Genomic DNA, 16456 nt, shown 5'->3' on the forward strand with positions numbered 1-16456 from the left:
CAGGCTCAGGGGTGGGAGGGGCCAGGAGGAAGGGGCGGGGGGGAGGGCGAGAGCCCGGGACGGCGCCTGCGCGGTGGGCGTGATCCGGGCACTTAGGGCAGGATGAACGCTGCTTTCCAAGATGGCGACGGAGGGAGGAGGGAAGGAGATGAACGAGATTAAGACCCAATTCACCACCCGGGAAGGTCTGTACAAGCTGCTGCCGCACTCGGAGTACAGCCGGCCCAACCGGGTGCCCTTCAACTCGCAGGGATCCAACCCTGTCCGCGTCTCCTTCGTAAACCTCAACGACCAGTCTGGCAACGGCGACCGCCTCTGCTTCAATGTGGGCCGGGAGCTCTACTTCTATATCTACAAGGGGGTCCGCAAGGTACCGACCCGGGCGTCACCGGGGCTCGCCAGCGGCGTGAGCAGAGGCCAGGAGCAGGGCGGTGACAGCGGGGGCCAGGGTGACCGATGGGCTGGCCGTCGCTCTTACTTTTGAGTGGGCCGGTAACTCCACTGGAGTGCTCCTGAGGAAGGGGGATTCGGGAGTGAGGAGGGTGGTGGCGGTGGTGTTTCGGGGGGAGGCGGTGGAACGGGATCGCGGGGCGCGGGGCTGCGGCTGGGAGGCCTCAGAAAGGGCCGGCTGCCGCCCCTGAGGGTCCGTCAGGCTCTGACACGGCCCGGGAGCGGGCCTGCGAGTCCCCGGAAGAGGTGGGGTGGCCGTCTGGTCTGCTGAGACCGCCTCGCCTCCCAGGAGGGTGGAGAGTCTCGCTCTGGGTTAGAGACCAGGGGCGCGGGGCGGCTTGGGAAAATCTGTAAGGCGGAACCGGGTCTGGGCAGCAGAGGACTTGAGACTAGGTCAGAAAGGACCTGCTCGGCACGAAGGGCTACTCCACCTGCTGCCACACTGACACTTCCTAGGAGCCTCTCTTTCTGGTGTTAACACTTTGTTTCCAAAAACATCCGAGGGAGGACGGCTGTCACTGCCTCCTCGAAGGGAACCTTCTCCTGAGAGAATGTTAAAGAGGGTCCTTCTGTCCCTTATAGGTATGGGAAGGGCTGAGTACTACTACAGTTAAGAGGTCCAAACGATGTTTCCAGTGGACTGGGCTGGTTCATAGGGGTTGTGTGTGAGCGTGCTCAGATCAGTCTTGTCCAACAAGTCAGACTGTGTCACAAACAGGGAGGGATATGCCTTAAAAGCTACTTCACAAGAACCATTATTCTGGGCGGGCGATTTAACAGGAATGCTGTCAAGCATGTAATCATCCTTTAAAAATATCTCTTTGAAAGAAGCAACTTATTAGAGCTGTTCTTTCATTGGCTACGTAACTTTGTTCTCGTTGAGAACTGCTTCTGAGATATGTGGTCTTTGAGTTGACCCTTGGAAGAGTGAGGGAATTAATGCCCTCCACAGTACCTGGGCGTGGGAGAAGGTGATAACAGATTAATTTATAAATAGTCAGTTAGTGTGAAAATAAATTGTGTATATTGAAGAGTGGACATTTTCCAGGATTTACTGTATCCAGAAGCAGTAGGTTTTTGCTTGGTTACAAGAACTAGGGATGTGACGGTGGTATCTAAAATGTAACAAGTTGTCTCGTTTGTTCTAGCTGAGTCTTTTTGTTAGTGTTTATGATAAGTGTACTACTGTGTTTGAGGTATCTTGATATAAATTACTGGAAGTAAATCTCTTGACTTTACTTTTTCGGAATTGGCAAAGTGTGAAGTAATTAGCAGTCTAGGAGCTGAAGTTTTAGTCCTATCCCCAACTTTGTCACTGACTTGTTCCGTGACCTTGGAGGAGTTGCTTAACTTCTACCTGCAGCTCTTTAGAAAGAGAATATTGCGATGCACCCGTTGTGATTAATGGCGTAATGACTGTAATGAACTTTAAAGCCCCGAAACACTCAGTAGATGGAAAATATAGTTAAAATAGTCACTAAGAGCACCTGTCAAACGGGAGCTGCTATCTTGACATTGATACAAGGACTGAAAGGATCAGCTTTTTCTCTGGTAACAAGTTTAAAATTTTAAGTTATTAAATGGATTTACAGAAAAATTTAAAAGTGCATAAAAACTAAATATATTAACGATTACTAGTGTAGATGTTACCTTTTTAAACAAGTTTTCTTTTAAAGTATATTATTTCTGAAGCATTCTAGTGGCAAACCTTATCTGGATCTGGTAGCTCTGGTTTGCATCATAAAAACACGTCTCTTGCCTGGAAGGATCATAATAGTGTCCTCTTTTAGTGGGATACTATTGAATGAAGAATAAACTAGGAGAGCTTTTCAAAGCTACAGCAAAAAATTATTTTAAACAAGACAAATCTTAAACATGTAGATTTGCCTTCAGCTGCATAATTTACTTGAGCACATTAACTTTTTTGTAAAATTTCATGGTAGTATCTTGTAGATATATTTGCATTTTATGGTGGACGTTTCAACTGTCTCCTAGCCACTGTAATTTTTTTAAAAATTCGTTTTCCATGAATGAGTTTGCATTTATTTTTTGTTATTTCTGAATACACGTGATTGTTTTTGTGACTTTTTTTCTGATTTTAAAACAGAGCAGATACTTTTCCTTAATCAAAAAACCAAATTTTACTTTTTGGGGTTAGGAGTTATAAATCCGTTTTTGACATTTGGTCGTTTTGACTCTTTAAATTTTTTTTTTCTTTGGGGCATATAAAGTTTTACAACAATTAATCAGATTATTTAGAACATTCAGAAGGTTTAAATTGGATGAATACATTCAACTTAAATCTGCATGTGAAATGAGTGGAAACTAGGTCTTTTTATTCTTCTTTAAAGTATAGTTGATTTACAATATATTAGTTTCAGGTGTACAGCATGACGATTCAGTATTTTTACAGATTATACTCCATTAAATGTATAAGATAATGGCTATAATTCCCCATTTTATGCAACATATCCTTGTTGCTTATCTATCTTACACATAATAGTTTGTATCTCTTAATCCCAGATTTAGGAGGTAGTCTAAAATCTAAGCTAAGGAGTGTAATCTTCGTCCCTTTAAAACACTTACAGGTCAGTTTCTAGAGCTAGAAGGCACCTTCAGTTTATGGAGTCTCACCCTTCAGAGAAAGCCAAGGCTAGAGAGCATGTGCAAACCTGTGATGCAGTTTCTTTCTCATGGTAAAGAATTCATGGTAAAGAAGCACAACTGAATCTAAAGAACTGTCTTAGAAGAGACTGATCTAGCTTTTTGGTTACACAGATAACCGTATACTCCAAGCACTTCAGAATTTACCCCAGCGTTTTACCCTATGTTATCTCATTGGATCTTGCAATCCTGTGAGGTAGATGAAAGCATCTTCTTTTCTTTTTCTTTTTTTTTTGAATTTTATTTTATTTATTTTTTTATACAGCAGGTTCTTATTAGTTATCCATTTTATACATATTAGTGTATATATGTCAATCCCAATCTCCCAATTCATCACGCATCTTCTTTTCAAAACTGAAGTTCGGAGTAGGGTTTCTTGTGTGAGGACATCTAGTTTTGTGAATTTGTTTTGCTGAGCTAAAAATAATATGAACATTGATTTAATATGGAGGTGAACTCAGCATTTCAGCAAAGATTTGAGTGACTACCAAGGGGATGTGGGGTAACCAAAGATGAGTGAGACACTGCCCCTCCTCCCAAAGAACTTTCAGCTACTAGCTTTCAGATCTCTTTATAGCATACTTTGCTTTTCTCTTTTTAAAAAAGAGGTGGTTTTAGGATAAAGATGCCAAAGGTACTGGGCTTATTGTACCAACCCTTTCATTTTATGGAGATCCGTTTTTACGTAAATGCAAATGGCTACCATTCAGATCTAAGTTTAAACATCACTTCCTCAGCATGTCTTTCTTTGAATTCGCAGGCTAGATCAGTTTTCCCTGTTACACGTTTTTATAGCATCCTGTACTTTGCCTTTCTAGCACTTTTCTCAATTTGTAATTCTCTGTCTCTTCTGTAAACAAAGCTCCCTTAGAATAGGATGTCTTTTCTGCTTTCTCTGTCTTCCTAGTGCCCAGCACAGCATCCGGCATAGAGTAGACCCCTACTGTTAATTTGTTGAGTGAATGACTGGATAAAGCATCTCTGTCCATCTATGTCTTACTTTAAAAAGATCTTTAGGAGCTAAAAACCTGTTCAATTTTGGGCCCAAAAGTAACAGGTGTTTTTAGTAGCTCACATCTTTTAAAAGACATTTTTATTTAATTAAAAAAATTTTTTTTTTGGCTGTGCTGCATGGCTTGTGGGATCTTAGTTCCCCAACCAGGGATTGAACCCAGGCCCCTGGCAGTGAAAGCACCAAGTCCTAACCACTGGACTGCCAGGGAATTCACAAAAGACATTTAAAATTATTGGTAACAAATTTAGCTTCTTATAACTGGGAAATTATGTAGCAAGAGACAGTGAAGTAGTGGAAAGTAGGCAAATGATGCGGATTACTTTTGATCTACTTCTGTCAAACCATGTTACCTACCAGATCTGTGTACTGTCAAACAACTTTTCAAATTTAAAAAAATTGTTTTATTGAAGTATAGTTGATTTATAATGCATTCGTTTCTGGTGTACAGCAAAGTAATTCAGTTATACATATATATATACATATCCTTTTCATATTCTTTCCCATTATGGTTTATTACAGGATACTGAATACAGTTCCTTGTGCTATACAGTAGGACCTTGTTGTTTATCTATTGTATATATAGTAGTTTGTATCTGCTAATCCCAAACTCCTAATTTAACCCTCCATGACCCCACCTTTTTTTTAATTGAATCAAGAAACTTTTTAAAGCTATACTCAGAATTACTTAACATTCAAATCAAAGAGCCTTTACTTTTTTACCCCCTTCTTAACATTCTAGGCCACAAATATACTGTCCAGAGATTGAAGCAATTCCTACAATAGATGAAAGGTAGACTTGGATGGTGTCCAGGGCCTTTTCAACCCTTAAGGTTGTATAATTCTGTGCTCAGTAATTTTTAAATGAAAATGCATCTTTGTACTGGGGAGATGTCTTCATGTCTTGGATTCTTTGCCTACTTCTCTGAATGGGAATTGGGAAGAGTGAGGTGTGTTGTGAAGGCAAGTTGAACACATAGTGACTCTAGGTCTTTGTGCTAGAAAAAGCTCTGGTACTCACCAGGCTGAGATAAAGCTGGGGCCAGAAGTCAGTTAAGAATAACAGCTAAAGGGCCCTCCCTGGCGGTCCAGTGGAAGCAGACTCCGCGCTTCCACTGCAGGGGGTGCGGGTTCAATCCCTGGTCCGGAAACTAAGATCCCACATGCCGCAAGATGCGGCCAAGAAGTAAATAAATAAAAATTTAAAAAAAAATAGCAGCTAGAATATTTTTAGAGCTGGAGTTATCCAGGAGGGTAATGGGTTGACTTGAGAGAGAATGAGTATTCCATATAGGAGATATTCTGTCTCTTTATCAAAGACTGCAGGACTACCTGTTGGTGACTGAGGGATTCATGCTTCGTGTGGGAGGGTGAACTTAAATGCCTTTGAAAGGTTTTTACCCACAGACTAGTTTTAGATACTGGATTGCTCTAGAGAGGATCATGTTCGCACCCTTCTCCCCATTTGTTATTTTCACATCTCTCTGCTCTCCATTTATTATTTAGAAAAAGGCTTAGAAGTCTAGAATTTTTTATATCAAATTTACTTTAAGAAAATTTGTACTTAATTTAGTAGGGCATATGTGGAATTGGATGGGAATCTGTTTTGTTTTGGTTTTGTTTTTCCCCATTAAGGGCCACTTAATGACTTCTGAAGTATTGATATAAAGATTTAGTTATTTGACTATAGCATCTTCTATACTGAGGGAAAAGCATGTTAATTTATCCCTTAAAGCAGGCTTGAGAAACTTTCATATGATACCTTGGTTCTCTTGACCTTGAAGAGGAGGATGGTGATGAGATTTTGAGAGACTCCATGGATGGATGTAAGCAATGGTAAACTCCCAGAGTGTGTCAGGGAGATCCATGAGATAGTCATGAATGTCAGTTTTTCAGCAAATATTTGTGGGGCACATCTACCAGATATGAGGTACTAGATATGTTTTAGATGCTGGGTATAGACAAAGTCTTGCCCTCAAGAGACTTGTCACCTATATTTATTAACATTCAGTTAATCATCTAGTGCCTTTATTTGTTTATTGTGCTCTGGTAGAAAACTTGAGCAAGAATCAAAACATAGTTAGTGGATTTTGTCACTGAGTACTTTGGCTATATGCCTAAAGAACCTTATTTTAAAATTAATGTAGGGCTTCCCTGGTGGTGCAGTGGTTAAGAATCCGCCTCCCAGTGCAGGGGACACGGGTTCAAGCCCTGGTCCGGGAAGATCCCACATGCTGTGGGGCAACTAAGCCTTTGCACCACAGCTACTGAGCCTGCGCTCTGGAGTCTGCGTACCACAACTACTGAACCCCGCGTGCCTAGAGCCGGTGCTCCGCAACGAGAGAAGCCCGTGCACCGCAATGAAGAGTAGCCCCCAGTTGCTGCAACTACAGAAAGCCCGTGCGCAGCAACGAAGACCCAGTGTGGCCAAAAATATATAAATAAAATAAATAAATTGAAAAACAATTTTTTAAATAAAAGTAAATGTAAAGATTTTTGTAGTTTGATATTTGATGTCTTAGAGAACAGTTTTATTTGTATTTCAGCTAGGTTAGTTTGTGCAGAAATATCAAATGTCCTATTTGTTTATTTAGGAATAGATATCAAAAACAGAAATAAATTGGCAGACATTCTCAGTTTTAATTTTCAGGACATTTAAAATTCAGAATATCAATGACAAGTTATCCTCTGAACATTTGGCATCTATTTTTCATAATAGAATGCAAGATGCGTCTTGCTTTGAAAAAAGTAATCCTCATTCATCAAGTGTTTATTGCTGAATTGTTACATACAAGTTACTACTGTCTGCTGTGGGTGATGTGAGGGTAAATTAAGACACTCCCTGTCTGTAAGGAGCTTGTATTTTTGTCCTGATAATTGTAAGGTAAAGTAGGTGTGTGCTCAGCACATGGCATAAGCAGTATAGGCATCAGGTGGAATTAAGGAGTAAAGGTGAAATGAAGAGGTATTTCTCTGCCTAGTGGAAGAATTTTGGGTTGGATTTCAACTAGATGATTTGTCCCAAAATGTTGTGTACAGATCACATTTTCATAAATTTCCAAATGGGTAGCCTTGTATTTTTCTTTTTTTTAAAAATAGATTTATTTATTTATTCAGTTAGTTAGTTTTGGCAGCGTTGGGTCTTCGTTGCTGCCCGTGGGCTTTCTCTAGTTGCAGCGAGCGGGGGTTGCTCTTCGTTGCGGTGCACAGGCTTCTCATTGCGGTGGCCTCTCTTGTTGCCGAGTACAAGCTTTAGGCACACGGGCTTCAACAGTTGGAGCGTGGGCTCAGTAGTTGTGGCTCGTGGGCTCTAGAGCACAGGCTAAGTAGTTGTGGCACTCGGGCTTAGTTGCTCCGCAGCACGTGGGATCTTCCTGGACCAGGGCTCGAACCCGTGTCCCCTGCATTGGCAGGCGGATTCTTAACCACTGCACCACCAGGGAAGCCCAGCCTTGTATTTCTAATTTCAGAAATGTTTTATCTTCATTTGTGATTAAGCCTTACTTGGCAGTTACTCTTACCTTCCCCCACTTTCCATTTATTTATTTATTTATATTGGACTGTAGTAGATTTACAATGTTATGTTAGTTTCAGGTATACAGCTAAGTGAATCTGTTATACATATATCCACCTTTTTTAGATTCTTTTCCCGTCTAGGCCATTACAGAGTATTGAGTAGAGTTCCCTGTGCTATACAGTACGTCCTTATTAGTTATCTTTTTTTTTAATTAATTAATTTATTTTTGGCTGTGTTGGGTCTTCATTGCTGCGCGCAGGCTTTCTCTAATTGTGGCGAGCCGGGGTTACCCTTCGTTGCAGTGCGCGGGCTGCTCATTGCGGTGGCTTCTTTTGTTGCGCAGCACGGGCTCTAGGTGCGCAGGCTTCAATAGTTGTGACTCGTGGGCTCGGTAGTTGTGGGTCACGGGCTCTAGAGCGCAGGCTCAGTAGTTGTGGCGCTTGGGCTTAGTTGCTCCGCAGCATGTGGGATCTTCCCGGACCAGGGCTCGAACCCATGTCCCCTGAATTGGCAGGCAGATTCTTAACCACTGTGCCACCCCGGAAGTCCTATTTTACGTATAGTAGTGTGTATATGTCAGTCTCAATCTTCCAATTTATCCCTCCCCCCAACTCTTATAGCATTTTTCTCAACTTCACAGCTTCTCTTCCAATTGGTAATTTGTAAACTGAGTAATGTTTTGCATTGTCAATTCTATTTGGTAGTATGGAATTTTTAAAAGTAGGGTATATTGTACTAAAAACAGGCCAAATCAGTCTGTGCTACATTTTATCTTGTTTTGTAGCAGTAGGAAAATGTACTTGAAACTATAGAATTTATGAGAAAGGAGCAAGAACCATTCACGAGGAAGGAATTTTTAAGGTTTTTGTATTTTAAAGTAAGAATAGGAATATTTTAATATATTTTCAAGTAACCAAATTGTAGGTTATCCCTGTGACCTTAAGCTGTTTTTCCTTTGGTTGGTTCACAGCCAGCTCACTGTTGGGCTGTGTGTGTTTTTTGTTTTCCTGCGACGGCAAAACTGGTACAGGTGCTCATTCTCTACTTACTTTGATCTTCGTTTCAGAGGCTCTGTCATGTCTTAATGCTTCATTTAATAGATATTTGAGTGGTTTTATGTGAAAAGCAGTGTACTAGACTGTGGGAAATCAAAGAAGTATAAGACATCCCTGACCTTAAGAGGATACCTTCTAACCAAGGAGGCAAGATATCCACACACTCATTTATTCTACAAGATTCGAGTGCCTGCTCTATATTGTTGTTGAGACAGAATCTCAGCCATCAGGGAGTTCACAGTCCAGTAGAATAATAAATGGCTTGTCCATCCACCTAACATTTATTGGACCTATAGGCCTAAAGACAAATAAGACAGCCCCTGGCCTAAGGTGACTACAATCTAGTGGGAAGATGGATGAGTAGATAGTGGTGAGATGTACGGTGTCTGCTATTTTAGACAGTATTCACTTCTTAGGGCTTTTTTTTTTTTTTTTTTTTTTTTTTTTGCCACACCATGCGGCTTGTGGGATCTTAGTTCCCTGAGCAGGGATTGAACCCGGGCCCTCCACAGTGAGAGCACCGAGTCCTAACCACTGGACTGCCGGGAATTCCCTAGGACTTCTTAATCTGATTAGAATTTAGGAGGTATGTCAACCTAGATGGAAAGAAATATTTTACATCCTTATTTTTAACTGAACTTCTAACTGAATTTTAACATGTTCTTCAATTATGAATATAGGCAACAAATCACAGTAGTAACAGACCTGTGACTTTATCACCAGTGAAAATCACAGATGTTTGCATATCACATTATGGTTGTTGCAGACATATCAAATATCATTTGTACTCATCACTGCTTTGAAATTACAGTAGTTAGTGGATCTGCTGCTAGAGCCTTTCAATGTGAAATAAACTTTAAAAAATCCTGAATTTGTTTAATGTAGTACAACTGTATTTTAATATAATTGATCTCCTTTGTATTTAAAAACATTATTTTGAGAAGGAGTCCATGCACAGAAAGTTTCAGCACCCTGGTTAGATGTCTTGGCTTACCTTCTTTAGTGTCATGTGTGTGATTGAATGCGAGGAGGGTAACTGTTTCTTCTGTCAGGTGAAACTTTTAGCTCCGTGGAGAGGTCTTTGTGGTGCTTGTGGTGGTGTAATATTTTACAAAGCAGTTGAATATGTAGAATTCTGAGTTGGTTGTGCCATGTGCTTCCTTTCGTTTTCCTCCTCATCATTCTTTGCCCTTGTTGTGCTAAATAGAGGGAGAAATACAAGAACTGCTCTACCAGATTGACTCTGTGTTCCTTTTGGTTCAGATGATTGATTACATTGTAATGTTTGTTTGTCTCAAACGCAGTGGAAACTTAGGTTTTAACAAGGTGACCTTTGAACTGAATTCTTATGGGTGGGTGCACTGAAGGGGGAGAGAATTCTAAACTAGGGAACTAGAAGCCCAAGGCCTAAGGATGTGACATTTGATGGCTCCTCCTGAAAGTCGTGAGCCGCTCTATGAGGTCTGAAGCTTGTGCAAGTCTTGGGAGGATAAGATTATCTTCCTTGGGGCTTCCCTGGTGGCGCAGTGGTTGGGAGTCTGCCTGCCGATGCAGGGGACACGGGTTCGTGCCCTGGTCTGGGAGGATCCCACGTGCCGCAGAGCGGCTGGGCCCGTGAGCCATGGCCACTGAGGCTGAGCCTGCGCGTCCGGAGCCTGTGCTCTGCAATGGGAGAGGCCACAACAGTGAGAGGCCTGCATACTGCAAAACAAAACAAAAAAAGATTATCTTCCTTAGTGGTGATCATTTAACTGTTGGCTATATCCTAGCTTCTAAAACTTTCAGTATGATTTTTTTAAAGATATTTTTAAATGTATTTTCTTTCTTTTGGTACTACTTCTGAGGTGATGTACTATGTTAGTGTATTATCCTCCTTCAGGATTCCTGGTGTATTATCCTCTTTCAGGACTCAGCCTATCAGACTGTGTCTCCACCACCTGTCATTGGACCCTCATCACTTTCCTTCAGTTCTCCTGCCACCCACTGCTGTCTCCAGCACACTCCTGTCTTAAATGCTGTGGCTAATCACTTGAACTTCCTTTGCGCACACTCTCTGTTCTAGCCCTGACTGAATCAGATTTTACAGCAATCATGTTGTTATTCCCTCCATCTTAAGAAAGGAAGGGAGAACCCTTTTATGGCCCCCACCCACTCCCTGCAGGTCCTTTGTCTGGGGCAGCTACTGCCCCATTTCTCAGCAGTTGCTTAGAGCAAAGCTCCTCTAGTTGTCTGGACCCTTCGAAGTGTGGTCCACAGACAAGCACCATCAGCGTCGTCACCTGGGAGCTTGTTGGAAGTTCAGAACTGGGCCCCACTCCAGACTTACTGAATCCAAATCCACCTTCTAGGAGGGTCCCCAGCTGACTCATGTGCTCACTAAAGTTGGAGAGGCGGTGGTCTTTACAGCTTTCTCTCTTTTACTGCCTCTTCAGACTTAATCCAGTCAAATTATTGTACCTTCCTGCCCTCTATTGTAAGTGTCCAATTCATTTTTTTTTGTTTAGTAAATTTACCAAGTCGTGCAACTGTTACTGTAATCCAGTTTTAGTATGTGAGAGATCTTTTTAGAGTTTAATTTTGTGTAAGTTCAGTTATGCTAGATGCATGAATTCTAGAGATCTGCTGTATGGCATAGTGCCTGTAGTTAGCACTACAGTATGTGTACATCACAATTTGTTAAGAGGGTAGATCTCTTTAAGTGTTCTTACTACAAAAAACAAAAACAAAAATGAAGGGACACAAGGGAACTTTGAGAGGTGTTAGGTATGTCTGTTACCTTGATTGTGGTTATGGTGTCATGGGTGCTTGCATATGTCCAGACTCATCACATCGTACACATTTAACATGTGCAGTTCTTTGTATATCATTATACCTTTATAAAGCTGTCAAAAATACATTTTTTGTGTGTTTTAATTATGTAAAACATTTGTGGCTCTAACATCGGAACTATAAAACAAGGTGATATTCAGAGACCTCAAGTTTCCATTTCTGTCCGACCCCTCACTCAGTTCCCTTCCTCTCCCTGTAGTCATTTTATTTGTTTCTGACTCATCCTTCTCTTATTATAAGAATAAGATGATATTTGAGCAGAGATTTGAAGGAATTGAAGGAGCATACTGTGGTATTTTGCATCTTCTTTTCTTCTGCTTAATGGTATATACCGAAGATCTTTCCATAGTAGTAAATAGAGAGCTTCTTCACTCTCTTATAATTGCTTTATACTCCATGCTGTGCATGTACCACACTTTATTTAACCAGATGACTCTCGACTTGATATTCTTTAAATTACAGATAATGCTGCAGTGAACAGCTTTGCGTGTATATTATTTTGCAGCAGCAGGTATATCGGTAGTACGTATTTCCAGAGGAGATACTGCTGAGTCAAAGGGTAAATGTGTATATGTTTTCAATAGAGATCATCAAAGTGCCCTCCACAGGGAGGGGTTATGCTAATTTGTGTTGCATCACAGCCACAGCCTCACCAACAGTGTGTCACCAGACTTTTGCATTTGATCTGATAGGTGAGAAATTAGTGTAAGTTTGGTTTTTTCCTTGTACCAAATGAGATTGCACATCTTTCTATATATTAAGAGTGAAACGTACTTCTTTTCCTATGAACTGTTTCGTATCCCTTACCCATTTTTCTGTTGGGTTTTTGGACATCTTGGGTGGGTTTTTTTGTTTTTAAGGAGCCCTTTATACATTAGGGAGATGAGTCCTTTGTGATAATGAATTAACAGATTTTTTTCTTCTCAAGTTGTCCCCTGTCTTGTAACTTTGCTTAGGGGTGTGCATGTGTAGGTATGTTTGTGCTTGCTTGTTTTTGCTATGAAGAAGTTTCATATTTTTATAGTTAAGTTTATAAATTTGTAAATTTCCTTTTATAATTTTTTCATAATTTTGAGCCACAGTTTTATTATTTAGGTGTTAACCAGTTGCCCTTCTCCAAGGTTTAAATAAGAGGGAAAAGATTTACATTTTAAAATTTAGCCTTAACAGACTTTTCTGGAAGCAAGAGATGAACATTAGAATGTGCTATACAGCAGCTGGTGGGCAGTGATTCACTAGTGGTTTGGGGATTTAGCACACCTTGAATATATTATAATGTTAGGTATGTTTTGGTTTGCAAGTAACAGGAAACCCAACTCAAACAAGTTTAAACTTTATAGGGGATGCGTTGACTTTTGATATTGAAAAATTCCGGAGGTAAGGTGAGCTTCAGATGTGGATTGATTGTGACACCAGCTCTGTTTTGCTGAGAGTCTCTGGGTTTTGCTTTCTACTGTGTATCAACCTGTCTTCGGTGGCAGAATAGTGGTGGGGTGCTAGGCTTCACATTTCTGTGCCACTGGACCACATTGAGAGCCAGTACCCAGGATGAGAATGAACAGTTCTTCTAATCACTTTCTCAGAAGAATAAAGAAGATTGTTTCATAGAAGCCCCCAGCAAACCTCCTTTGACTCATTGCCCCAAACTGGATTACCAGCCCATTCTTGTGGCCAAGGAAATTTGCAGTGTTTGACCGGGGGTCTTGACTAACCCACACCTTTAGCATGGGGATTGGATTATCTGATATCCTGATTGCTCTGGAGCTCATGCTGGAGCTGCAGTGTGGGTAGATACCAGCCCGGAGAATAGATCTGTAGATCAATACTGGGTGGGCAACCAAGAGATGCAAACTACACTGAACGTCTTACACTGCGTTAGGTATTGGGGATCCAGACATAGTAGACACAGCTCTTTCCTCAAGAGAAGAGCTCATGGTGAGATGAATCAGTAAAGCAAGGAAGGAGTACAGCACACTGCAGCAGCACGCTGACACAGCCTGGGCTGTGTGGTCTTCTGTGTGGCTTAGAAACCTCTCTTTCCCTTGCTCTTGCTGTTGGACTATTATGAATGTCCTCCCACCTTTTCACAGTGTTGGAATTTTTTGTTTGAATCTTTGTCTCCTCCACAAAACGGTGAATCTTGAGGGCAGAAATCATCTTATTCATGTTATATCCATTGCAGTGCCTGTACATAGTAGGCATATTGTGTTTGATTTTAAATGAATGAATTGGTTGAACTTAGAGTCCCCTAAGGATTTACTGGAGTAAATTCAGTAATCTCTCAAAATCCCTGTCACAAGACAAACATCGTTAGTGTTTGTTACTAAAGCTCATAGAGCTAGGCTTGCCAGCCCCTTTTCATTGGTTGAGAGGCTCTTAGAAGTTAGTCACAGCCTCAAATCTTGTGCTGTTAGAGTTCTTCTGGGCTAACCCAGGAGGCAGCTTCATCTGGTGTCTTGATTGCCTGGTGCTAGCTTTGTTCAGAAGCGACATCTTCCTTTTCCTGGTGTCCTGGAAAAAAGTGCTCAAACTCTCCCTTCCAGTCCCTTCTTACTTCCCACTTAATTCTAGGAATTGTACAACTCCTTACATTTTTCCCCCCTCTGGATTTTGGAATAGGTGTACATGTAGCTAGCAAGACTGAGGGCGATATTAGCTCAGCTAATTAAAAATTGGTAGGTGTTATGCTCAGGACTTTACTTGGTGTGGCCACAGTTTGCAGTCCCGGAGAGCTCAGAGGGCGGGGTGCGTGCGGGCTGCGCTGGAAAGGCTCCGCCAAGTCCTGACCACTACGCCTCACGGTGCGCAACAGTAGACTAGGAGTAGGTCCGCTTGCCACTGCTCCTGGCGTCCCTCTGGAGCCTCTGCCCTTAGACTCGTGCCACCTTTCTCTTTCTTCCTCACGGCCATGAGCCGACTTCCTAGCCACCTCTGCTCATTGAACACCTTGGTACCTGCCTCACAGCCTTCCTTTCCACTCCAGTTCCTGCCACCGTCCTGGGTGGTTTCCTATCCACTGCATAACCCATCAAACACCTTGGCATCTCGATTTCTTGTCCTCCATGTCCACCCCAAGTGACCTCCTGTAGTCCACCTCTGGCGCTCTCTCCTCTGGTGACACTCTGGGTCTTGTCATCAGCTGACGTGGCTTCAGCTCCACAATTACTAATTCAGATGGAAACAGTTGTCCCCCCGCTCCAGTGTGTCCTTGGCTCCCACTGCTCTAATTTCTTCAGGATACAGGTCACTCAGCGTCACACTGCCAGATCCATTGGACACCACGCAGCCCACAACTTCCTTGACCTCTCAGCAGCATTTGACACAGCTGATCATCTTCTCTTTATTGGAACCCTCCTTGCCGTGACGCTTTAACCTTGACTTCCTTTCTCCCTCTCTGGTCCACGTGCCTCTGGCCACTCTCTACTTCACCTCTGTCTGTTCCTTCTGCTCTACCTAGTCTGTAACTGGATTTCCCTATGGCTCAGTCCTATTCCCTTTTCTTTTCTTACTCCCATTATATGGAGTAGAGATACTCCTCTGTATCTGTATCTTTTGTACCTAAAATTGTTTGCTTGTGCCTTTTCTCACTGCCCCAAAGGAAAAAGTATTTATTGCAGCAAATTAATCCAGCGGGTATTCCCCTGAAAGCACACATCCGTTTGTTAGGGCAATTAAAACTCACACTACATGCGCTCCAGCAAAGCTCCGTCTCTGTCACTGTCATCTCTAGAGCTTCCTTCTTGATAGTGACTTTTGCCAGTTCCTTCTTCTGCTCCTGTTGTCTTTTGCTTTCTGGAGCATCTGTCAGCCATCATGTATGTGGTCATCTCTGGGTTGGAACTGTGGCCCCCTCTGCAGAGGGACCTGTTGTGGAGTCACTGGGACCCTCATGTTTCTGCCATTCTTAGGCAGCTACTGGCCTCAGTCACCAGCTTGAGCTTCACCCCTCATTCATATTTTAATTTTTTCTTGAACAGACTTGTAAGAATTTGTCAATTAAAATTTTGTTTACAGAATCAGCTGTTTCTTTGTTTTTGTTTTGTTTTGTAATATCTGTTATCTTTACTTCCTTTGTTTTCTTTAGATTTACTCTATTCTTTTAATAGCTTTCTGAATTGAAAACATAGGTTATTAGACTTTCTTGCTTTTTTTTTTTTTTTTTTTTTGCAGTACGCGGGCCTCTCACTGTTGTGGCCTCTCCCGTTGCGGAGACGCACAGGCTCAGCAGCCATGGCTCACGGGCCCAGCCGCTCCGCGGCATGTGGGATCTTCCTGGACCGGGGCACAAACCTGTGTCCCCTGCATCGGCAGGCGGACTCTCAACCACTGCGCCACCAGGGAAGCCCGACTTTCTTGCTTTTTAACGCTGTGCTCAAGGCTGTAGAAATCCCTCTTATGTATTGCCTTAACAGTCACCCATATGTTACACATGTGGTAATATCATTGTCATGAAGATCTAAATATTTTGTAATTTCCATTTTTTTCCCTCTTTAACCCTGAATTTCTAAACAAGCATTTTTTTTTGTTTCTATTCATGGTGTTTAGTTTTGTTATTGATTAACTTATTCACATGGTATGGTCATAGAGTATGTTTTTTTGATACCAGTTACTTGAAACGTAATGATCTTTTTCCTTGTAACCTAGTTAAAATGTTCCATGTGTTTTTAAAAAAAATTTATTATTTATTTTTTGAGCCACACTTTCATTTATTTATTTATTTTAATTAATTAATTAATTTTTGGCCACATTGGGTCTTTGTTGCTGAGTACGGGCTTTCTCTAGGTGTTGTGATCAGGGGCTACTCTTCACTGAGTGCGAGGGCTTCAGTAGTTGTGGCACGCAGGTTCAGTAGTTGTGGCATGCAGGTTCAGTAGTTGTGGCATGCAGGTTCAGTAGTTGTGGCACGCAGGCTTAGTAGTTGTGGTGCAC

At 41.9% G+C, this 16456-nt stretch overlaps 1 protein-coding gene across 12 annotated transcripts in view; it reads left to right on the plus strand.

Annotated features, from left to right (window-relative positions):
• Positions 1-92: 92 nt before the first annotated feature.
• The window catches only part of WDR20 (WD repeat domain 20), a 65160-nt gene continuing 48796 nt past the window's right edge, over positions 93-16456 (plus strand). For 10 of the 12 annotated variants that reach the window (XM_024758949.1, XM_024758982.1, XM_024758963.1 and 7 more), the window contains exon 1: positions 93-370. In XM_024758949.1, coding sequence (XP_024614717.1) covers positions 122-370 — 249 coding nt within the window. In that variant the 5' untranslated portion in view covers positions 93-121. The remainder of the gene's footprint in view (positions 371-16456) is intronic. The other 2 variants (XM_024758933.1, XM_024758923.1) reach the window with 2 other exon arrangements.

Source organism: Neophocaena asiaeorientalis, unplaced genomic scaffold, assembly GCF_003031525.2.
Source record: "Neophocaena asiaeorientalis asiaeorientalis breed wild unplaced genomic scaffold, Neophocaena_asiaeorientalis_V1.1 scaffold476, whole genome shotgun sequence".
NCBI classification, from domain to species: domain Eukaryota; kingdom Metazoa; phylum Chordata; class Mammalia; order Artiodactyla; family Phocoenidae; genus Neophocaena; species Neophocaena asiaeorientalis.